This window comes from Symsagittifera roscoffensis, chromosome 3, assembly GCF_963678635.1.
Source record: "Symsagittifera roscoffensis chromosome 3, txSymRosc1.1, whole genome shotgun sequence".
Classification (NCBI taxonomy): Eukaryota; Metazoa; Xenacoelomorpha; order Acoela; family Convolutidae; genus Symsagittifera; species Symsagittifera roscoffensis.
In genome coordinates, this window is record NC_087064.1 from 51,388,801 (window position 1) to 51,412,601 (window position 23,801).

Sequence of the window (23,801 nt, forward strand, 5' to 3'; positions counted from 1 at the left end):
TATCAGTGTCGAGAACAACTGGTTTTAAAATTTGGAGTTATTATTGAAGCTATGAAGCTATTATTGAAGTTTTAATTAAAAGAAGAGAACTTACTGAAGCAGAACGAAAAAAAATCGAATTTTCACGATGAATATTGAAGCAATGTAGTCACATGTAGTTAACTCAATTTTGGGGGAAAAAATTCAGTTTTTTTCTTTTTTCTTGAGTTTTTGTGTGTAGGGAGAAAAAAATTAAGTCTCAAAAAAATAATAATGGCATATAAAAGTTTTCAGGTTTAATTTAGCTTATCTCTTACATAAAAAATTGAACAAAAAAGGAAAAATGAATTCTTTTCCCAAAATTGAGTTCTATAGAAAAATTGAACAGGAGCCGGCAGAATATTTTTCGTTTTTTAAAATGGCACCATTTTCGTACGATGCAGAAAAATTTAGATTTTGACTGTTCACCATGGTCATACTTGGTGAAAATTAGCACTAATAAGTCACAAAAATATATTTGATTTGAAAGTGAGTTAACATTAAAATCACAAAGTGACAATTACAATAGCTTCACTAATACTAAAGTGTTGAATTAACTTGTCTTCAAGAATATGTTTCTGAATTTTGGCTGCCATATAGTTCCATTTGAGCACCATATGTATCGGACGGAGACCTGTAGTGCTCCGAATGACTACTCTCACTCCTCGGCATAAACGACAACATCCTGCTTGCATTCGTATTATTACTGTTCCCGTATGTATCTCGCGACAGCGTGGCCACGCTAGGCTCCGTTGGTCTATGCAGTAAAGTTGAAAACTTGACCGAGCCTGGTTTAGGCTCCGCGGTTTCGTATAGCGAGGCGTAGTTCATTTCTTCGTATAGGTTCTCGTCTCTTATGGTCTCGTATGTTCCGCTATCGTAACTTGCTCGAGCATCGTTTATGGGTTCGTTGGTAAATGGGTTGTAGTGACTGCTCGACGGAAGGTTCGCCGACGGCGGAGGATTGTCGAGTGAGTAATCGTTTGGAACTGTATGCTGGAATGGGTTTCGAGAGACGACAGGTACCATATATGGCAACTCGACTCGTTGGCCAGGACCCTAGAATATAATATTATTGGTAAAAAAATCAAGTTTTAATGTTTTTGTATCAGTTGAACATTGCTTAACAGCATTCTAAGTTTTGCAATTCTCCACCCTTTTGTAAGGAAACCGTTGATTTTTATGTGTCCTGCTCAATTTTTACATTTACGAGAGCAAGTGTCTTGTTATCGGGGACATGAGAGCAAAATTCTTGTTATCAGGTGCTAGAACTTTTCCCCGTAAGCAACTTTTCTCATAAGAAATTGCACTTGCTTCAATATTGACGTTTTACCCTTGCGATAGCAAGGGTGTTGCAATCGGGTACTGGACTTTTTTCCGTAAAAAGATTAACGTACAGGATTCATCTCCTGGACTCTGAACTCATTCACCCACTAGGTCTTTCGGTTGCAACAGATACATTTTTAGCATGTTAGCATTTCAAATATATATGGCCTATTCGAAATTTGTTTTTTTTTATGTTTGTTGTAATTTTATCAACTCAGTTTGTTAACAATTCTTTTTTGTTTGTTTTTCTTGTTCTTTTTTCTCTGTTAAAAAGGTATCGGCAACTATCTTATCGCCTAGCGGTCCCACATTGCATCGTTTGATGAGCGATAATTTATTTTTGTGTGTGTGTATGCTTTTTGAGGGGAGTGAGTTCAACAATTTTCCTTAAAAATTGTGACCTTTTTTACCGAATTGTTTTCAATTTTTTTTCGGTTTTAAGGGCTTCTGCTCAGTGTTTTTTTACGGCTTGTCAAGTTTTCCGATGGTAATTATTACATTCTATTGTATTAATATGTTTTTGGCTTCTAGATTAGATCTGTGTTGTTACTTTTCTTAGGTTTTTTGATAATTTTTTTCAAATTTTTTCGACTTTTTCGAAGTTTTTTTAACCTTTATTTTTGAGTGTTGCATTGTAAGTTCAGCTTTGCCTCTGTGTACAAAGATTATGGCCCCGGAAAAAGTTTTGGATTTTGACCGTTTTCTGAAGCTTTGTTTTTTCTAGAGAACTATTCTGCCAAACTTGGGTTTTTGCTTCAATCGAAATTGCAGGTTAGGTGAATTTCTTCTGCATCAGCGGCTAAGCCTTGTTTTGTTCCAAGCAAAAAAAAACTACTACTCGCGGAAACTTCAACTATCTGACTTGTTGACCGTTTGTGAATTTTTTTTCGATAACTATCCTGCCAAAACTAATATCATAGGTTTAATCGACAAAACAGGTTTAATTTTTGCTATGCCTAGTTTCATTTAGAAAAAAAATATGGCCCTAAAACAAGTGAAAATTATGAACTTTGCCCATTTTTTTTTTGAAATTTTTCACTTTACTCGAAAATTATTGTGCCAATTCCCGAGTTAAGCGTGCAATCGAGAAGCCCAATTTTCATAATCTTCTCTTTTAATGGGTTAAAAATTTAACTTCCGATTTTTTAAAAATCTACTCTATCAAATCTGAAATAAAAAATTCAATCAAAGGAAGCAGTTGCGCGAATTCGTCCTGCCGAACCGGCTACTCCTTAATTTTTTGTCAGGAACATGTCATGTCTTTCGGGAAAATCTAAAGTCTAAACAATTTTCACTCCTCCTACTTGTTTTAGTAGACAAACAACTAAGGTTTTGGGCAAAGTCCAATTTTTGAAATCACGCATATCGTCCTGCATCAGTATAAAAAATTCAAAAAAGATCAAATACATACCGGCAGCTTTAGCAGGGCTCTAAGTTAACTTCATCAATACATACGAAAATTTTGGTTCGGAAGCTGCAATTGGAAGCTGCAACTTTTTACACAGGGGTGAAGCGTTGTTTCGCACCACATGCGATACAACACGATAACGTTTTTGTTACTTGTTTTTGTTTTATTCTGTTGTATCGCATGTGGTGCGAAACTACGCTTCGCCTCTGTGTAAAAAGTTGCAGCTTCTTTCCACTTGTTATAAATGTAAAGTGGTTTATTTTGCACCCTATTTTGCACCCTATGGAATTATAGAATTAAAGGAATTTTGTTTGTCTACTCAGCTTTTGCTGGCTTATGCTGTACGGATTTTTGTTGTGGTTTAGGCACTTAACGTGGTTGCATGTATTGTTCGTTTTGATTTCAGGTGGGATTTAAAGCTTTTTAAGGTTCAATTTAAAAAAAAAAATTTGTGGCTCAACTGATTTCTGCGCAAGAACGGACGGCTTTGTTTTCGTTTTGTATTTTTGCTCCTAATTAAAATTTAAATTTCTTTCTTGGCATTTTAATTTGAAACTATTCTTTGATAGAAACAGCTATTATGAAAATATATGGGATTTAAGCTTTTATTTAATTTTATCTTCAATCAAAATAACTAATTGTGGAAACTTTGCCTGCATAACCGAATACACTCATGTTTTTACACCAAAAATTATGGCCCTCGAAAAAGTCGTTATTTGGAAATTACTTGAACTTCCTCAAAAACTACCCTCTCAAATCTCGGTATTTTTTTGTAACAAAAGTGTTGTCCTTGGGAAATCTCCAAAATTATTTAAGTAGAGAAACAACTAAGTTTGGGCAAAGTCCAGTTTTTGAAATTTTGAAACTACCCATTCAATTCCGCATCAGTAAAGAAAAAAAACATTTCTTTTAGGTATTTCCAGCTGTAGCTACGCCCCTATTCTTTTATCAAGACATAAGAAGTTTTTGGTTACCTTGTTTTTTTTCTTCATTTTTTCGACTTCCTTTGATTTTTATGTTTGTGTTGTGTAGCAAGTGTTGCGAAGCTTTGCTTCACCTTTCTGAATATTATTTTGATTTCATGGCAGTATCTTAAGTTTTTCACTATTTCTGTATGCGCGAAAATTATAAACTGTTCTGTGGCAAAAATTTGTTCCTCAATTGCGGACTAGAATATCTAGGCATCAAATGTTCGAAGCCTAAAAGATTGCTTATCTGGTTGATTATTATTATGATTTTTTCGCCATCGTACGAGACTGGTACGGGATAACCCGATGGGTGTCTAGAAAGATAATCCACGAATCCGATTTCCTTAACCGGGAGATGCTCAACAGTAAAATCAAATGGTAGCAATTAACCCGCCCAACGGGTGAGGCGGGATTGAGCCGTCTTTGTGTATTTATCGTGTATTTATTTTTAGAGCCCCTATTAAGGCTTTATGATTGGTTAAGATAGAGAACTGCTTACCCAACAAGAAGTTTTTAAAATAGTCTAACGCCCAAACTAAGCCCAACAATTCAAGTTCGTTCGTGCTTTATTTTAGTTCAGCTATATTAAGGAATCTACTCATGAACGCTATAGTCTTCCAAATTCCCCCATGATATTGCTCAACAGATGCGCCCAATCGTAAGTGTGATGCATCGCATTTTATTCTTCTATTAAGATTAACGTCAAAGTGGTGATTTATCACTCTATTGCAGATGTTTGTTATTTTGCATTAGTTCTCTAAATGATGCGGATAGTGATGCTAAATTCGGAATGAATTTATCGAATTAGTTAAATGATCCCATTAACGATCTTATGTCTTTAAAACAACGTGGTTCTTTTAGACTTCTGATTGCGTCAAATTTGTGTACTAATGGAGTTGTCCCCTTCGCGTCGAGTTTGAATCCTAGTATTCTATATTATACGTCACGTCAAAAATTTACGTTTCTCCCATGTTTTGGCTTAACCTTCGTCGTTAAACGTTTTTAAAGAGTTAATAACTAATTTGCGATTCTCTTCAGCTCTGCCTACGGTAGCAATTAAAACGTCATCTAAATAAAAATGTGTATTAAGTAACTTTTTCGTTAAACGGTCCATGATTCGTTGAAATTCATTAGGCATATCACTTAGTCCGTAAAATCCAGTTTTGAAGCGATATGATCCTGTGACGTGTCCTACCACGATATTAAAATTGCATTGGTTTTTTGCTTTTTAGATAATGGTATCTGGCTGTATTCATGTTTTAGGTCAATAGATGGGAACCAATTTTTGTTTTCGTTATATCTACTAATTGTTACCGCGACGTTATCGATTAATTCAAACAGATTAGGCAATCGGTATCTGTTACGAAATATCTGTTTGTTAAGCAGTTTTGAGTTTAAGGCCAGTTTGATTTACCCGTCTCTTTTTGCTGTGATGACGATAGGGGAGATAAAGCAATCTTCCGAACATCTGGACAGTTTTTCGATATGCCCGTCTCTACGTAATTGATCGATGCATAATGTCAATTAGGGGAGTAGATGGATCACTATGCGTTTCTCTTTTACCTGTATTGGTTTTATAGGTTCATTAAAATAGGTGAAAACGATAAAAATTTTTGATCTACTCTATCAAATCTGAAATGAAAAATTCAATCAAAGGAAGCAGTTGCGCGAATTCTTCCTGCCGAACCAGCTACTCCTTAATTTTTTCGTCAGGATAACGTCATGTCTTTCGGAAAAATCTAAAGTCTAAACAATTTTCGCTCCTCCTACTTGTTTTAGTAGACAAACAACTAAGGTTTTGGGCAAAGTCCAATTTTTGAAATCACGCATATCGTCCTGCATCAGTATTACAAATTCAAAAAGATCAAACACATACCGGCAGCTTTGGCAGGGTTCTAGGTTAACTTCATCAATACATACGAAAATTTTGGTTCGGAAGCTGCAATTGGAAGCTGCAACTTTTTACACAGAGGCAAAGCGTTGTTTCGCACCACATGCGATACAACACGATAACTTTTTTGTTACTTGTTTTTGTTTTATTCTGTTGTATCGCATGTGGTGCGAAACTACGCTTCGCCTCTGTGTAAAAAGTTGCAGCTTCTTTCCACTTGTTATAAATGTAAAGTGGTTTATTTTGCACCCTATGGTCTGCGGCTCGAGTCACGGCATGACCTTGTTTTTTTCAGCATGAATAAATTTGAATTTTTTTCCGGTGAGAAATGAATTATAGAATTAAAGGAATTTTGTTTGTCTGCTCAGCTTTTGCTGGCTTATGCTGTACGGATTTTTGTTGTGCTTTAGGCACTTAACGTGGTTGCATGTATTGTGCGTTTTGATTTCAGGTGGGATTTAAAGCTTTTTCATGTTCAATTTAAAAAAAAAAATTTGTGGCTCAACTGATTTCTGCGCAAGGACGGACGGCTTTGTTTTCGTTTTGTATTTTTGCTCCTAACTTAAAATTTAAATTTCTTTCTTGGCATTTTAATTTGAAACTTTTCTTTGATAGAAACAGCTATTATGAAAATATATGGGATTTAAGCTTTTATTTAATTTTATCTTCAATCAAAATAACTAATTGTGGAAACTTTGCCTGCATAACCGAATACACTCATGTTTTTACACCAAAAATTATGGCCCTCGAAAAAGTCGTTATTTGGAAATTACTTGAACTTCCTCAAAAACTACCCTCTCAAATCTCGGTATTTTTTTGTAACAAAAGTGTTGTCCTTGGGAAATCTCCAAAATTATTTAAGTAGAGAAACAACTAAGTTTGGGCAAAGTCCAGTTTTTGAAATTTTGAAACTACCCATTCAATTCCGCATCAGTAAAGAAAAAAAACATTTCTTTTAGGTATTTCCAGCTGTAGCTACGCCCCTATTCTTTTATCAAGACATAAGAAGTTTTTGGTTACCTTGTTTTTTTTCTTCATTTTTTCGACTTCCTTTGATTTTTATGTTTGTGTTGTGTAGCAAGTGTTGCGAAGCTCCGCTTCACCTTTCTGTATATTATTCTGATTTCATGGCAGTATCTTAAGTTTTTCACTATTTCTGTATGCGCGAAAATTATAAACTGTTCTGATCAAAAAATTTCTGTTTTTTTTTCTTTGTAAAAACCTACCTTAAGGTTATCCCCATATGAATTTTTGTGAGGCACTGTGGAGTATCCCCGGAAGTTCATCTCGGGTGGCAGTGCAACCCGCATCGGCTGCTGGTCTTTTTCACTGCAACTGGAAGGCGAGCCCAAGTTGACCCCCATACTAGTGCTTCCCTCTAGGTTCCGTCTTGGACCAATAGTGCAATAAGCTTGTGGAACACCTGTGATTGGATCACGGTGGAAAATGACCTAGAACAGTTTCATGGATGTCATTTAAGCTAAAGTTTATTTTAAAAAAACTGTTGAAAATAAAAAAACTGCCTGTAATTCACAGCATGCTCCATTTTTTATTTGCTCCACTTTAAAAAGCAATCTTTTTGTGTCTGCCAAAAATATTCCTTCGCTCGCTTTTCGAGTCGAATGAAACCCTTTGGCAAACAGTTTAAGGGCTCTTTTCTCTCTGACCTCTTCTGGGTTGAGCATGAGTCTGGCGGCGCCCTTTGACCTCTGGTGCTTGGTGTCCTGTCTATGGACGATGACCCTCCTCATGATGAAGAGCAAGATGAGGGCGATCATGACTGCACAGATGACTGCGATGGCTACTATGATTATATTCATGTGGCTGTGCTCATCCGAAGCAGCAGCACCTGCACAAAAAAAACACGATGAAATCAAATCTCGACATTTTGTGATGAAAATGTCCCTGACTAATTCTGCCTCAAATTCGCCAAGTTTACAATTTTTGCCAGTTCTGCGAGAGTTTCGCGGAGTTTTTCTAGTGACTCGTGATCTTTTTGTCTTCGGCCAAAAAATTAGTATCTCTCGTAGGTCAGATTTAAAGTTACAGTGAACGTTGGTTTTAGTAGAACCCAAAATTTTGCGAAATTTATCTCAAGTATTTTTTTCCGAGGATTTTGTGTGAGAAGCTTTTTCCCTCCTTTTCCGAGTGCTGAGTATAATTGTGACTTAAACTTCTTGTCGATATCACCGATCTGAAGTTCATTAAACTTCGCGTTGTCTTCTGCTCTCCTCCTTCAAACCTCTTCGTTGTAGACTTGTAGAGCTTGTTTCTATCGTTCTTCTATTTCGGCCCGACGGGACTGATAATCGGAAGATTCCACTATTTCTTAGATGGTTATATTAGTTCGGGTCTTGCCGGAGGGTTAATTACGATATCTACCAAATCTTTAGCAATGGTTGTCAATTGAAAAGTTTCTGACCATTTTTCTCAGTCATGTTGACTCTCGTTTGATGCGTTATTCCAGAAAAAACTCTAGGCCTCGTAGGTTCGACTCGTTTGACTGCGCCATAATAAAAATTTGGATGATAGATAACTAGGTTAGACTTGGTTAACTTAAACGAAGATTAGTTTAAGACTTGATTTGTTGAGGATCTCTACTACCGAATAGTAGAGTTTTATCGAAGACTAGATTACAAGACGTGGGGTTAATAAGACTACGCTAACTAAAAACGAAAGATTAAGAAGGCTGAATTAATATTAGTTTTGATAACAAGATTGGTTGCACTTAGAACGCTTAGTGACTCCAACTTCAAATATATCAGATCGTCGTTGCGCTTTTGGCAGGTGTTTGGCTAATTAACAATAAGTAAATGATCTACACAAAGGTTAAAAGGTCGCTAACGAATGATATCCTTTTTGACATTCCCCGCAAAAACTTAATTGAAGTTTACATATAATTTTCACCCACAAATATTGTGTGAAGGCAAGGAGGTAAAATAACGGAACAAAACCCCCGAGGATGTCGCCCGATGGAAGTGGTATCTAGCACACAAGTGGTTCAGGATAATGTCAATCGACTAACCGAACCCAAAACAAATTTAACAGTAACCAGAGTAGTGCTAATGTTGAACTTAAAGTTAATACAGGTAAAGCACCACCTTTCAAGTGAGCTAGTTTTGGGATTGTACTTTTAGGTAATGATCTAAAAATAGCGCCGTAATAGAGGAAAGATAAAGGAAAATTCCTAAGAAAAAAAAACTTGAGATTATGACCGGAAAGAGAGTTCATGGTTAAGCAAAAATGCGGCGTCACGACTTTAGGCTCTGATTTCTGTCCATTTCCTGAGTTCATCAAGAGTCATAGGGCGACCCAGTAGCTCCATTGCTGCAATGATGGAAGTTGTATTAAGCCAGTCAGGGTTAATCACAATAGGCGTCTCAATAACATCAGCAGGCTCGGAGGGTAGGCCCGATAGATTAAATTCGATCTTCCGCACTTCTGATCTAAATTGGATTTTCTTAGGAGAAAGGATTGATAAGAGCAATAGAAATGGCTGTATTTTGTCTTTAGGTTCAGATCCACCTTCCGTAAGGTTAAATACGGTCGGTTGTCTTGTAGAAGAAGTTGAAGAAGAAGTTAGGTATCTTCGTTATACTCGTATGCCGCTCTGTGGACTGAGAAGTTGTTGGGTTGGTTGACTACGTTTTTTTGCTTTCAGTAGTTAGTTCTGATCAGTTTTCATCAGATTCATCGTGGCTGTCCAACTGGATAAGTGGTGCGATCGCGCGCTGGTCTGAGTAATTATCCCCTGAATCTAGATCAATCGGCGTATGACAAGCATTTTGCTCGTTCTCTGTGTTTGATTCTTCTTTTCGGGAGAATTTCCTGTTTGATGTTTGTTGGTTCTTGCGCTGGCGGGTCTTGTCGATTTTCTAAAATACTCCTAACAAGTGGTTTCAGATCTTGAAGTAGAAGAAGGTCGCTGGCATTGTCATCAGTTATCGTATCATTTGGTGGGTTCGTCAATAATATGTCGGGTGTATGTTTTCTTTGTGGAAGGATGGGTTGACCCGGCGGTCTTACTTCTTGATTGCTTTCTCCGTCAATAGGGTACCTTAAATAATTTTTTCCTCCTCTTTCTCTCGTAGCAGAGTTTCTCTGGAGCTGTTCATTGCCGCATTTCGCCTATCGATATCCAGTTCTTCAAATTTTGCCAGTAGGTTTTTCTTCTTTTGTGTTGATTTAGAGCTCTTGAATCCAATTTTGTTGACGATTTCATAACTTTCCTAGGTACTTTTTTGGCATGAAACTTGATGAGTTGATTCTTCTGGCGAAGGCTATTTTTTTTTTCAACGCAGAGGGCTTTTTCACGGCTAAATCAAGTTTACGAATTACTTTCCCGTTTTTAAGCTTAATTTTATGATCCGATTCACTTATTATTTCTTCCTTAAGTTCTTTATAGTATGGTTTGTCCTTCTTTCTATCTTGTTCTTTTCTGTAGATAAGGTTCTTACCCGACGAGTTACTCAAGACGGGGTTTTTCACGCCTAGGGCTTTTCTTTTCTCTGTGCGAGAGAGGACTTTGACAGGGGAACCGGAGCTTGTAGGTACATATCTAGTTGCATTAGATGTGTCGTCTGATGAGGATGATTTGTTGTCTAGGTGTCCGTCTTCAATGGGATCAGGGGCATCACAATCACGTCGTCTGTCCCGGCACATTCGTTTTTGTCCTTTATCAATACATTACAATGTTTTGTACCAATCCAGGTTTCTTGACGATGGAAGTTTTACTAAATTGTGCCAAATCGTGTTTGGGGATTTACCGAAGTGTGCTTCGAAAGGGGAGCAATTTAGTGATTGTTGTGTTACAGTTCTTAGGCATTTTATGATCTTTAGTAATGCAATTACTAAGGAAGGTTTTAGATTTTCTTGCGCCATAACCATAAGTCGTTCTTTATCTATTCTAATCAGACGCTCGACCAAGCCCCTAGCTCTATGGTCACCCATTGGATTGAATATGACGTTGATTCTGTGTTCTTGACAAAATTCTCGAACTTCCTTAGAGATAAATCCCGACCATTGGTGCGTTTTAATAGTTCTGGCTGGGTGTTCCGTGCAAAGTCATTTTTTTTCTAAGAAAGTTTATTACCGATTTGGCGGATGTGCTTGATGTTATTTGTGCCGTTGGGAATTTCGAAAATCGATCAACGAATACGAGAATGTGCTTTTTTTGTTCCCCAAGTTACTGGTAGAGGGCCGGCAAAGTCTAATTCCATTTCTTGATTTGTTTCAACGACCGATGGGAGTTTTCTAAGGTTATCATGTTTTGTCAGTGGCTTCAAACTTTTAACTGCTTTTACACACTCGATATAATTTTCTCCATGTACTTTAATTTCTCTGTAGAGTTTCGGCCACCAGATGAAGAGGGTTGCCAGACTTTCAATTGCAAACTCGACTGGGTGAGCTTCATGTAATCTGTGTAGCATCGTCGTCTTCAAGCATGCTGGTATAACCAGTCTATCGTCAAAGTAAAGGCATCCTCCGTTGACGTGCAAGTTGTTGATGTTAGGTTTGTAATAGTTTCCCAGTTGTGCTATGTCAAGTTTTCTGTCTTCTCCGATTGCTTTTATAATTTTCTTTAGTACCAGGTCTTGCTTTGATAGCAATGCCATACATTTAGAATCAAAGATTTCAGGCCCTGAGAACGGGAACAATTTGTGTTTCATCGGCTAGACTTTTTTTCTTTAGTGCCGTTCTTCTCAGAAGATGTACCCGACTAGTACTGGGTTTTAAGGTTTGGACAATTTTTACAATTGAATTTTCAGGTTGTTCAGTTACTTCTAGTTGATCAGACATATCTTTTAAAGTCTTTTAGTTTGTAGAAAAATCGATAGTTTTACAAGATGGTCGCGAATGTAAATTTTGACCCACTGAAATTTTGGAATGTGTAATTATAGATTGCAAAGTTTCTGCAGCATTTGCAATTTGTTTCTCACGTTCTAGTTCTTGACTTGACATATAATTAGCCGATTGGCCAATCACTTGCTGTGTACGAGGTCATGAGAGAAAATTTGTTGCGAAAATTTGTTCCTTAATTGCGGACGAGAATATCTAGGCATCAGATGTTCGAAGCCTAAAATATTGCTTATTTGGTTGACGGAAGCAATAACGAATTTTTTGTCATCTTACGAGATTGGTACGGGTTCAACCGATGGGTGTCTAGAAAGATAGTCCACGAATCCAATTTCTTTACCCGTGAGATGCTCAACAAAAAAATCAAATAGTAGCAATTTATCCGCCCAACGGGTGAGGCGGGGTTGAGCCGTATTTGTTTATTTATCCTCTTTTGAAGCCCCTGTTAAGGCTTTATGGTCGGTTAAGATAGAAAACTGCTTACCCAACAAGTAGTTTTTAAAATTGTCTAACGCCCAAACTAAGCCCAACAATTCAAGTTCGTTCGTGCTGTATTTTAGTACAGCTATATTAAGGAATCTACTCATGAACGCTATAGTCTTCCAAACTTCCCCATGGTCTTGCTCGACAGATGCGCCCAATCCTAAGTGTGATGCATCGCATTTTATTCTTGCATTAAAATTAACGCCAAAGTGGTGATTTATCACTGTATTGCAGATTTCCTTCTAGATTTTTTGAACGCCTCAACATGTACCTTGGACCAATTTGTTCTTTCGCATAAGTTCTCTAAATGGTGCGGAGAGTGATGCTAAATTCGGGATGAATTTTTCGAATTGGTTAATTGATCCCATTAACGATATTATGTCTTTAATACAACGTGGTTCTTTTAGATTTCTGATTGCGTCTGATTTGTGTACTAATGGAATTGTCCCCTTCGCGTCGATTTTGAAACCTAACCATTCTTTGTTATGCATCAAAAGTTTATATTTCTCCCATTTTATGGCTAAACTTTCATGTTCTAACGTTTTTAAAACGTTAATAACTAATTTGCGATGCTCTTCAGCGCTGCCTACGGTAACAATTGAAACGTCATCTAAATAACAGTGTGTTTTAGGTAAATTTTCCGTCAAACGGTCCATTATACGTTGAAATTCATTAAGCATATCACCTAGTCCGTACAATCCAGTTTTGAAGCGATATGATTCTGTGACGTGTCCTCCTACGATATTAAAATTTGCAATGGAAAGTTGCTTTTTTAGATAATGGTATCTGGCTGTATGCATATTTTTGGTCAATAGATGAGAGCTAAATTTTGTTTTCGCCGTACTTACTAGTTGTTAATTCGACCTTAATATTTAATTAAAACAGATTAGGCAATTGGTATCTGTTACCAAAAAATCTGTTTATGAAGCAGTTTTGAGTTCAAGGCCAGTTTGATTGACCCGTCTCTTTTTGCTGTAATGACTATAGGGGAGATAAAGCAATCTTTCGAACATCTGGACAGTTTTTCGATATGCCCGTCTCTAAGTAACTGATCGATGCATAATTTCACTTTGGGGAGTATGTGGATCGCTATGCGTTTCTTTTTTACCTGTATTGGTTTTATAGGTTCATTAAAATAGGTGTTCACGATAAAATTTTTGATCTACCGGTTCTTTTAAGAGATCAGGGAGTCGAACTGATAAATACAATTTGAACACACGTTGAGTTGGTGTGTCGACATTTGACAAGGTTTTCTATCCAATTCAAATTTTATCTGGTTGACTTCTATCCCGACGGGTGGTTTGCTCGGAGTCTTCTCTACATCTAACACTGTGGGCGGTGCCTGCTTCTGTAGAACCTCAATTCCTAAGTTCAGTAGTATATCCTTTCCCAGAAGATTTTTTTGATTTTCTCCCAGAAGATTTAAAAGAACCGGTAGATCAAAAATTTTATCGTGAACATCTAATTTAATGAACCTATAAAACCAATACAGGTAAAAGAGAAACGCATAGCGATCCACATACTCCCCAAAGTGAAATTATGCATCGATCAGTTACTTAGATCTACCGGTTCTTTTAAGAGATCAGGGAGTCGAACTGATAAATACAATTTGAACACACATTGAGTTGGTGTGTCGACATGTTGACAAGGTTTTCTATCCGATTCAAATTTTATCTGGTTGACATCTATCCCGACGGGTGGTTTGCTCGGAGTCTTCTCTACATCTAACACTGTGGGCGGTGCCTGCCTTGTAGAACCTCAATTCCTAAGTTCAGTAGTATATCCTTTCCCAGAAGATTTTTTTCTGCCCCTTCAGTGATAAACAATTGTTGATCCTTGGCATCCCATCGTTTTGACTGAATCCTCACTATAACTTTTCCAATGAGATTTATCGTACTCCCCAAGCCCTGATATGCTTTTTTCGTGAACTCGTCGACTACTTCTATCTTTAAAAATTTGTGTCTTATTTTCTATTCACGAAGTAGGTCTCTCTTCATAAACGAAACTGGGCTTGCTGATTTGATTTGTATTTTTGTAAAGTAAGGTTTAAAATTTCCCATTTGTACCATAAGTGTCTTTTTCAGTTCCAGACATTCATTATTGAATACAGCCCCTTCGAATTTATCTTTCACCGCAATTACTTGATTGTCACTGTCTGCCGCTAAGACCAAGAAGTCTTCCAGATCAACTTCAAACTCGGGATTATCCTTCGGGTTGGCCCTATACGTTTCTTGTTTGGGTAGTTTTGGATTTTGATCGACTATGTTAGTTTGTGTTCTGGCTGCACTTCTACAATGTTTGGCGAAATGGCCTTTGCGACCACACGTGTTGCATTTCCTATCTCTAGCAGAGCATGAAGTAAGGTGGCCCTTCTTGAACTGTTGACCACAATTTCTACATTTGTTGATTTCTACAATATTTGAAGTGGGTTCGTTTTTTACATATTGTGGTTTTTGTACAGGATTGAACACAGGAAGTTTTAAGTACTGTTGGAGTATCTTCGTACCTCTCATGAACGAGTACATATGCTTACACGTTTTCTGGGGTCCAATATTCGATGCATAATTTTTTTTGACTCTCGACGTTTTGTGATGAAAATGTCTCTGACTAATTCTGTCTCAATTTCGCCAAGTTTACAATTTTTGCCAGTTCTGAGAGAGTTTCGTGGAATTTTTTTAGTGACTCGTGATCTTTTTGTCTTCGGCCAAAAAATTAGCATCTCTCGTAGGTCAGATAAAGTTACAGTGAACGTTGTTTTTAGTAGATTCCAAAATTTTACGAAATTTATGTCAAGTGTTTTTTTCCGAGGTTTTTGTGTGAAAAGCTTTTTATCCCTCCTTTTCCGAGTGCTGAGTATAAATGTGACTTTAATTTCTTGTCGATATCAGCGATCTGAAGTCCATTAAACTTCGCGTTGTCTTCTGCTTTCCTCCTTCTGACCTCTTCGTTGTAGACTTGTAGAGCTTGTTTCTATCGTTCTTCTATTTCGGCCCGACGGGATTGATAATCGGAAGGTTCCCCTAGTTCTTGGATGGGGTATGTTAGTTCGGGTCTTGCCGGAGGGTCTTCGACTTCTGCCAAATCTTTTGCAAGGATTGTTAATTGAAAATTTACTGACCATTTTTCTCAATCATGTTGACATGTGTGCTTCGAAGGGGGAGCAATTTAGTGATTGTTGTGTTACAGTTCTTAGCGATTTTATGATCTTAGCAATTCACTCTCTTAGGAAGGTTTTAGATTTTCGTGCGCCATAACCAAGAGTCGTTTTTTAGTTATTCTGATTAGTCGCTCGGCCAGGCCCGTAGCTCTATGGTCACCCACTGGACTGAATATGACGCTGATTTTTTGTTCTTGACAAAATTATCGAGCTTCCTTAGAGATTAATCCCGACCCTTGGTCCGTTTTAACAGTTCTGGGTATTCCGTGCAAACTTATATTTTTTCTAAGAAAGTTTATTACCGATTTGGCGGATGTGCTTGATGTTATTTGTGCCGTTGGGATTTTAGAAAATCGATCAACGCATACGAGAATGTGTTTTTTTTTATTCCCCAAGTTACTGGTAGAGGGCCGGCAAATTCTAATCCCATTTCTTGATTTGTTTCAACGACCGATGGGAGTTTTCCAAGGTTATCATGTTTTGTCAGTGGCTTCAAATTTTTACCTGCTTTTACACACTCGATACAATTTTCTCCATGTACTTGAATTTCTTCGTAGATTTTCGGCCACCAGATGTAGAGGGTTGCCAGACTTTTTATTGCAAACTGGCCTGGTTGACCTTCATGTAATTTGAGTAGGATCCTCGTCCTCAAGGTATAACCACTCTATCGTCAAAGTAAAGGCATCCTCGTTAAGTTGCAAGTTTTTGATGTAAGGTTTGTAACAGTTTCCCTGGTGTAATAAGTAATGTTTTCTGTCTTCTTCGATTGCTTTTATAATTTTTTTTAATACCAAGTGTTGCTTCGAAAAATTTAGAATCAAAAATTTCAGGCCATGAGAACGGGAATAGCTTGTGTTTAACCGGCTTAGAACTTTTTTCTTTCGTGGGGTTTTACTCAGAAGATGTACCCGACTAGTACTGGGTTTTAAGGTTTGGGCAATGTTTTTAGTTGAGTTTTCAGGTTGTTCAGTTACTTCCTGTTGATCAGACGTATCTTTTTAAGTCTTTTAGTTAAAAGAAAAATCGATAGCTTTACAAGATGGAATGCAGTCTTCTGTTCGCGAATGTAAATTTTGACACACAGAAGTTTTGAATGTGTAATTATAGATTGCAAAGTTTCTGCAGCATTGGCAATTTGTTTCTCATGTTCTAATTCTTGACTTGACATACAATTAGCCGATTGGCCAATCACTTGCAGTGTATGAGGTCATGAGAGAAAATTTGTTGCGAAAATTTGTTCCTTAAATGCGGACGAGAATATCTAGGCATCAGATATTCGAAGCATGAAAGATTAATTATTTGATTGACGGAAGCAATAACGATTTTTTTTGTCATCGTAGGAGACTGGAATGGGTTCACTCGATGGGTGTCTAGAAAGATAGTCCACTAATCCCATTTCCTTACCCGGGAGATGCTCAACAGTAAAATCAAATGGTAGATTTTTATCCGCCCAACGGGTGAGGCGGGATTGAGCCGTCTTAATGTATTTATCATCTTTTAAAGCCCCAATTAAGGCTTTATCATCGGTTAAGATGAAGAAATGCTCACCCAACTTGTAGTTTTTAAAACGGTCTAACGCCCAAACTAAGCCCAACAATTCAAGTTCTTTCGTGTTGTATTTTAGTTCAGCTATATTAACGAATCTACTCATGAATTATTTGATTGACCCGTCTCTTTTTGCTATAATGACGATAGGGGAGATAAAACAATCTTCCGATTATCTGGAAAGTTTTTCGATATGCCCGTCTCTAAGTCCTTGATCGATGCATAATTTCAATTTGGGGAGTATGTGGATCGCTATGCGTTTCTCTTTTACCTGTATCAGTTTGATAGATTCAATAAAATAGGTGTTCACGATAAAATTTTTGATCTATCGGTTATTTTAAGAGGTCAGGGAGTCGGCCTGATTTAAAAAATTCGAACTCACGTTGAATTGGTGTGTCGACATGTTGACATGGTTTTCTATCCGTTTCAAATTTTATCTGGTTGACATCTATCACGACGGGTGGTTTGCTCGGGGCCTTCCGTACATCTAGCACTGTGGGCGATGCCTGCTTCTGTAGAACATCAATTCCTAAGTTCGGTAGTATATCCTTTTCCAGAAGATTTCTTTCTGCCCCTTCAGTGATAAACAATTATTGATCCTTGCCATCCCATCCTTTTGACTGAATCCTCACTATACCTTTTCCAATGAAATTTATCGTACTCCCGAAGCCATGATTCTCCCAGTTTGTATTTCTCCCAATTTATGGCTAAACCTTCATGGTCTAACGTTTTTAAAACGTTAATAACTAATTTGCGATGCTCTTCAGCGCTGCCTACGGTAACAATTGAAACGTCATCTAAATAACAGTGTGTATTAGGTAAATTTTCCGTCAAATGGTCCGTTATACGTTGAAATTCATTAAGCATATCACCCAGTCCGTACAATCCAGTTTTGAAGCGATATGATTCTGTGACGTGTCCTCCTACGATATTAAAACTTGCAATGGAAAGTTACTTTTTTAGATAATGGTATCTGGCTGTATGCATATTTTTGGTCAATAGATGAGAGCTAAATTTTGTTTTCGTCAATCTTACTAGTTGTTAAATCGACATTAATATTTAATTAAAACAGATCAGGCAATTGGTATCTGTTACCAAAAATTCTGTTTATTAAGCAGTTTTGAGTTCAAGGCCAGTTTGATTGACCCGTCTCTTTTTGCTGTAATGACTATAGGGGAGATAAAGCAATCTTTCGAACATCTGGACAGTTTTTCGATATGCCCGTCTCTAAGTAACTGATCGATGCATAATTTCACTTTGGGGAGTATGTGGATCGCTATGCGTTTCTCTTTTACCTGTATTGGTTTTATAGGTTCATTAAAATAGGTGTTCACGATAAAATTTTTGATCTACCGGTTCTTTTAAGAGATCAGGGAGTCGAACTGATAAATACAATTTGAACACACGTTGAGTTGGTGTGTCGACATGTTGACAAGGTTTTCTATCCGATTCAAATTTTATCTGGTTGACATCTATCCCGACGGGTGGTTTGCTCGGAGTCTTCTCTACATCTAACACTGTGGGCGGTGCCTGCCTTGTAGAACCTCAATTCCTAAGTTCAGTAGTATATCCTTTCCCAGAAGATTTTTTTCTGCCCCTTCAGTGATAAACAATTGTTGATCCTTGGCATCCCATCGTTTTGACTGAATCCTCACTATAACTTTTCCAATGAGATTTATCGTACTCCCCAAGCCCTGATATGCTTTTTTCGTGAACTCGTCGACTACTTCTATCTTTAAAAATTTGTGTCTTATTTTCTATTCACGAAGTAGGTCTCTCTTCATAAACGAAACTGGGCTTGCTGAATCGATTTGTATTTTGGTAAAGTAAGGTTTAAAATTTCCCCTTGATACCATAAGTGTCTTTTTCAGTTCCAGACCTTCAAAATTGAATACAGTTCTTCTCACTCCCCCTTCAATTTTTTCTTTCACCGCGTTTACTTGATTGTCACTGTCTACCGCTAAGACCAAGAGGTCTTCCAGATCAACTTCAAACTCGGGAATATCCTGCGGGTTGGCCCTAATCGTTTCTTGTTCGGCTAGTTTTGCTTTTTGATCGACTATGTTATTTTGTGTTCTGTCTGCACTTCTACAATTTTTGGCGAAATGGCCTTTAAGACCACACGTGTTGCAATTCCTATCTCTAGCAGGGCATGAAGTAAGGTGGCCCTTCTTGAACTGTTGACCACAATTTCTACATTTATTGATTTCTACAGTATTTAAAGTGGGTTCAATTTTTACATATTGTGGTTTTTGTACAGGATTGAATACAGAAATTTTAAGTACTGGTGGAAAATCTTCGTACCTCTCATGAACGAGTACATGTGCTTACACGTTTTCTGGGGTCAAATATTCGATGCATAATGTTTTTTTTGACTCTCGACGTTTTGTGATGAAAATGTCCCTGACTAATTCTGCCTCAAATTCGCCAACTTTGGCCAGTTCTGCGAGAGTTTCGCGGAACTTTTCTTGTGACTCGTGATCGTTTTGTCTTCGGCCAAAAAATTAGTATCTCTCGTAGGTCAGATTTAAAACTACAGTGAATGTTGTTTTTAGTAGATCCCAAAATTTTGAAAAGCTTTTTTCCCTCCTTTTCCGAGTGCTGAGTATAATTGTGACTTTAACTTCTTGTCAATATCACCGATCTGAAGTCCATTAAACTTCGCGTTGTCTTCTGCTCTCCTCTTTCTCACCTCTTCGTTGTAGACTTGTAGAGCTTGTTTCTATCGTTCTTCTATTTCGGATTTCGGCCTGACGGGACTGATAATTGGAAGGTTCCACTATTTCTTAGATGGGTATATTAGTTCGGATCTTGCCGGACGGTTAATTACTTCTTCGATATCTACCGAATCTTTAGCAATGATTGTCAATTGAAAAATGTTGACCCTCGTTTGATGCGTTATTCCAAAAACAGGGCCTCTGCTAAAAATTTGGATTTAATAGATAATTAGGTTAGACTTGGTTAACTTGAACGAAGATTAGTTTAAGACTTGATATGTTGAGGACCTCTACTACCGAATAGTAGACTTTTATCGAAGACTAGATTACAAGACGTGGGGTTAATAAGACTACGCTAACTAAAAACGAAAGATTAAGAAGGCTGAATTAAGATTAGTTTTGATAACAAGATTGGTTGCACTTAGAACGCTTAGTGACTCCAACTTCAGATATATCAAAAGTCGTTGTGCTTTTGGCTGGTGTTTGGCTAATTAACAATAAGTAAATGATCTACATTAAAAAATAAAAGATCGCTAATAAATGATATACTTTTTGACAGACGGACCCTAAAATTTTCTAAAGACGCCTTTGGCGCCAATCTATAGTAATTTTGAGGGGGGAGCGCGCATTTTGGCATTTTGTTAAAAATTTTCCTGCGGCGCAGAAAATTTGGTCAAATTAGTGTCTCTATCGTGGTTTGGGAGAGCTCAGAAAATCAATTAAGTCAACCAAAAAAAAGTGGACAACAAAATTTTCAAGTTTTTTTGAAAATCCGCCCGCAACCACTCGAGAAATTCCCAGATCCGCGCCTGGTAATATTAAAAGGAACCTTTGGACAATGAGGAGTCAATTTCCTGAAGAGAGTCGCCTTCGCAACACTCTCAGTCTCTTTTAATCCGCCGTTGCTAACAACTTAGCAAATTTTAACTAGATTTCATGGCCTCCATTTTTTAAGGCATTTTTCAGGCCTCCATTCTTTTTCACAGTTTTTACGGCACTTACAGTTTTTGCCGTGTTTGTCGCAGTCCAGACACTCTCCGGTGAGTCTGCCACAGAACTGGTCTGAATCACAGGCACAGGTGCTGTCACAGTACTTACCATAGAAACCCCTCTTGCATTCCTCGTAGATTATCGAACAGTTGCCCGGGTCGCGCGGGTTGTCCACGCACCTAAATTAAAATACCGTAAATAAAAATAGCTAAGAGTTATGATCGGTAAATCCGATGGTTCCCGGGTCGAGATCCCGCTCAAAAACCGCTCAAGATATGAGCAGTTTGAGCGGTTTTTCAGCAAGATTTGAGCGGTTTGGGCGGTTTTTTTTTTGGAAAAACCGCTGAAACCGCTCAAATCTTGCTTAAAAAACCGCTCATTTCTTGCGGTGATTTTTGAACGGTTTTTCAAGCAAGATTTGAGCGGTTTTTTAGCGGTCTTATAAAGAAAACCGATTAAAACCAACAAAAAGGCCTGGAAAGGTAATGTGACCCCGGGTTGACCTCCATAAACCGAAAATGCTTATTTTAAATTTCCCCACACCGAAAAAGCTTATCATACAATTGCCTGCATCAAATGTATGGAAACATGCTAATCATACAATTTTCATACAGATTCAAAAAACCATTGAAAAAAGTTTCTCCGGCTATTTGAACCAAATACAACAGTCTGGTGATGAAAAATAATAACGTTTATTTTTTTTGAAAAAAAAAATGGTTATCATACAATTTCCATTTATGAAAATTGTATGATAACCATTTTTTCATGGATTGCAAGATTTTCAGAAATTGTTCAAACTTGTTTATAAACAAATTTAAATTATTTAAGAGTGCTTTCGCTCAATTTAAAGGACATTGCTCATCAAAAACGAAAATTTAATTTTAAGCTAAAAAAACAGTTATCATACAATTTGCATATATGAAAATTGTATGATAACCATTTTTTCATAAAAGGCAAGATGTTCAGAATAATGTTAAAACTTGTTTTTAATCGAATTTAAAGCAATTAAGAGTGCTTTTGCTCAATTTAAAACACCTTGCTCATCAAAAACGAGGTTTTAAAACCAGGTTTTTTGCTCAGTTTTAATCGTCACAAATTGTTAGCTTACGACGAGTAAAACTGAGATCTCGAAGGTCGGAGCCACACAGTTCTTCTTCTCCGAAAATGACTCGGGGTAGGGTTGGGGTTAGGGTTAGGTTAGGATTAGAATTTCTTAAGAATAATTTCACAATTTTTGGAAAACAGAATTGAAAAAAAAAAAAAAAAAAAAAAACAAATTTCTATATATGAAAAAACGCTTATCCTGGAGTTTTTTTTACAATTTTCTGAGTCTATGAAACTAAAAAATTGTAGGACAAGCATTTTTTCATATATGGAAATTGTAGGATAAGCATTTTTGGTCAACTCACGCTAAGATACAGTTGAAATACTATCTACAATTTAAAAAAAGTGCTTAACCGTTCTCAAATCAAGCAATATTTTTTTCGATGTCTTGACCAAAAACAATGTGAGCGACTTTTTTCAAATGCTCGAGCAAAATAACCACTGGAAAACTTGTAAGATTTGAGCGGTTTGAGCGGTTTTTTTAGACAATTACGCTCAAAATCTTGCTTCAAAATGAGCGGTTTGAGCGGTTTTTGAACGGTTTATCTAGAAAAAAACGCTCAAAAACCACGCAAAATTTGAGCGACTTGAGCGGTTTTTTTAGACAATTACACTCAAAATCTTGCTTCAAAATGAGCGGTTTGAGCGATTTTTGAACGGTTTATCTAAAAAAACCGCTCAAAAACCGCGCAAGATTTGAAAGGTTTTGAGCGGTTTATCTAAAAAAACCGCTCAAAAACCGCGCAAGAATTGAGCGGTTTTTTTAGATAAACCGCTCAAAACCGTTCAAATCTTGCGCGGTTTTTGAGCGGTTTTTTTTATAGATTAACCGTTCAAAAACCGCTCAAACCGCTCATTTTGAAGCAAGATTTTGAGCGTAATTGTCTAAAAAAACCGCTCAAATCTTGCTTCAAATTAGGTGAAAAATCACGACTCGGGTTTGAAAGTGTGGAAGGTAGATGACAAAAAAGATTGGATAGGCTCTCAATATATGTTCCAGATCTTAGCGAATATCATAGCTAAATATGGTAGCTAAAATTAGCTACATCAATTAATATCCTGGGTTGACCTCCATAAACAGAAAATACTTATCTTAGAATTCCATACACCGAAAATGCTTATCATACAACTCAAAAGTATGGAAAAATGCTAATCGTACAACTTTCATACAATTTCAAAAAATCATTGAAAAAAGATTCGAACTAGTTTCTGCGGCTATTATAACCAAATAAAACAGTCTGGTGATAAAATTGTGTTTCAAAAGTAATTTTGAAATCTCCCTCAATTTTTTTTGTTTTTTTTTAAACTGCAAACCAATTTTGTACCAAAACAAACTCTTCCACAAAAAATTTTTTGCATGCGAAGTTTTTTTTTGTGTGCATAACGTGGTCCGCGATACACTAACTTTTTTCCTTTTCGCATAATAATTCTTTTTCAAAAAAAGCAAGAAACTGCTATATCTTTTGTATCGCAGGTTTTTGTATGCCTTGATCAATGTCTGATAAATTGAAAATTCTAATTTTAAAAATAGTCTTTTTCGAAAATTTTTGCCAACATTTAAAAGTTTGATGCTTTCAGTATATAATTTGTGGAAAAAATTCTTACACAATCCTAGTGGTTTCCAATGCATTGTAAATGCCAGGCGGTCAACCTTCTAGAGACTCTAAATTTGAGTAAACCATGGATTTCTTCAGTTGTGTTTGGCCAGGAGACCTTAAAAAAATCAACTTTTTGGTTTATGAAAAAATGCTTGTCCTACAATTTCGAAAATCTAAAGAATTATCAAAAATTGTATGATAAACATTTTTTCATATATGAAAATTGTAAGGTAAGCATTTTTGGTCAACCCGGGATGAAAATTGATAGATGCGAACCGCGCAAAAAAACCACCCTTTAATACTTGTTTAAGACACCCATTTTCAGAACTAGGATCCACCCCTTAATGCATTTAACACATCCAAATTTTAAATGCGTCTTCTAAAAATAACCAATAACAGCCTATATTTTATCTTTTATCAAAAAATTGCTGCTGTCTAATTTGTTTGTGCAGTAAAGTTCATTTTTATCAATTTTGTTGAGCTCAGAAAATCAATTGTGCATTTTGTGAATTGTAAGCGGATTCCGCATTAAGGATGCTCCTTTTGTTCTTCTTTTGTTCTTTCATTTCCCTTGATCATTCCGACAACATTTTAACATGTTTAAAGACTTGTCTCTAGAATCCAGGAACATAGAAACACAAAATTGTGCGCCTATCCAGTGCACAGTATGGCCTCGTAATGGTCGACCCAAAGAAAGTCAAAAAACGTTTCTATTTCTTAATCAATTTTTGAGTCCGCCG

The 23,801-nt window shown here is 36.9% G+C and overlaps 2 protein-coding genes across 5 annotated transcripts in view; both read right to left on the reverse strand.

Annotated features, from left to right (window-relative positions):
- Positions 1–23,801, reverse strand: part of LOC134842648 (multiple epidermal growth factor-like domains protein 10) — a 185,935-nt gene that overhangs the window by 129,190 nt on the left and 32,944 nt on the right. The window lies entirely within an intron of this gene.
- The window catches only part of LOC134842923 (uncharacterized), a 26,160-nt gene continuing 2,837 nt past the window's right edge, over positions 479–23,801 (reverse strand). The window contains exons 2-5 of the mRNA XM_063859453.1: positions 20,372–20,538; positions 7,279–7,460; positions 6,838–7,062; positions 479–1,077 (exon numbers count right to left, since the gene is read on the reverse strand). Of these exons, the coding sequence (XP_063715523.1) occupies positions 583–1,077; positions 6,838–7,062; positions 7,279–7,460; positions 20,372–20,538 (1,069 nt within the window). The 3' untranslated portion in view covers positions 479–582. The remainder of the gene's footprint in view (positions 1,078–6,837; positions 7,063–7,278; positions 7,461–20,371; positions 20,539–23,801) is intronic.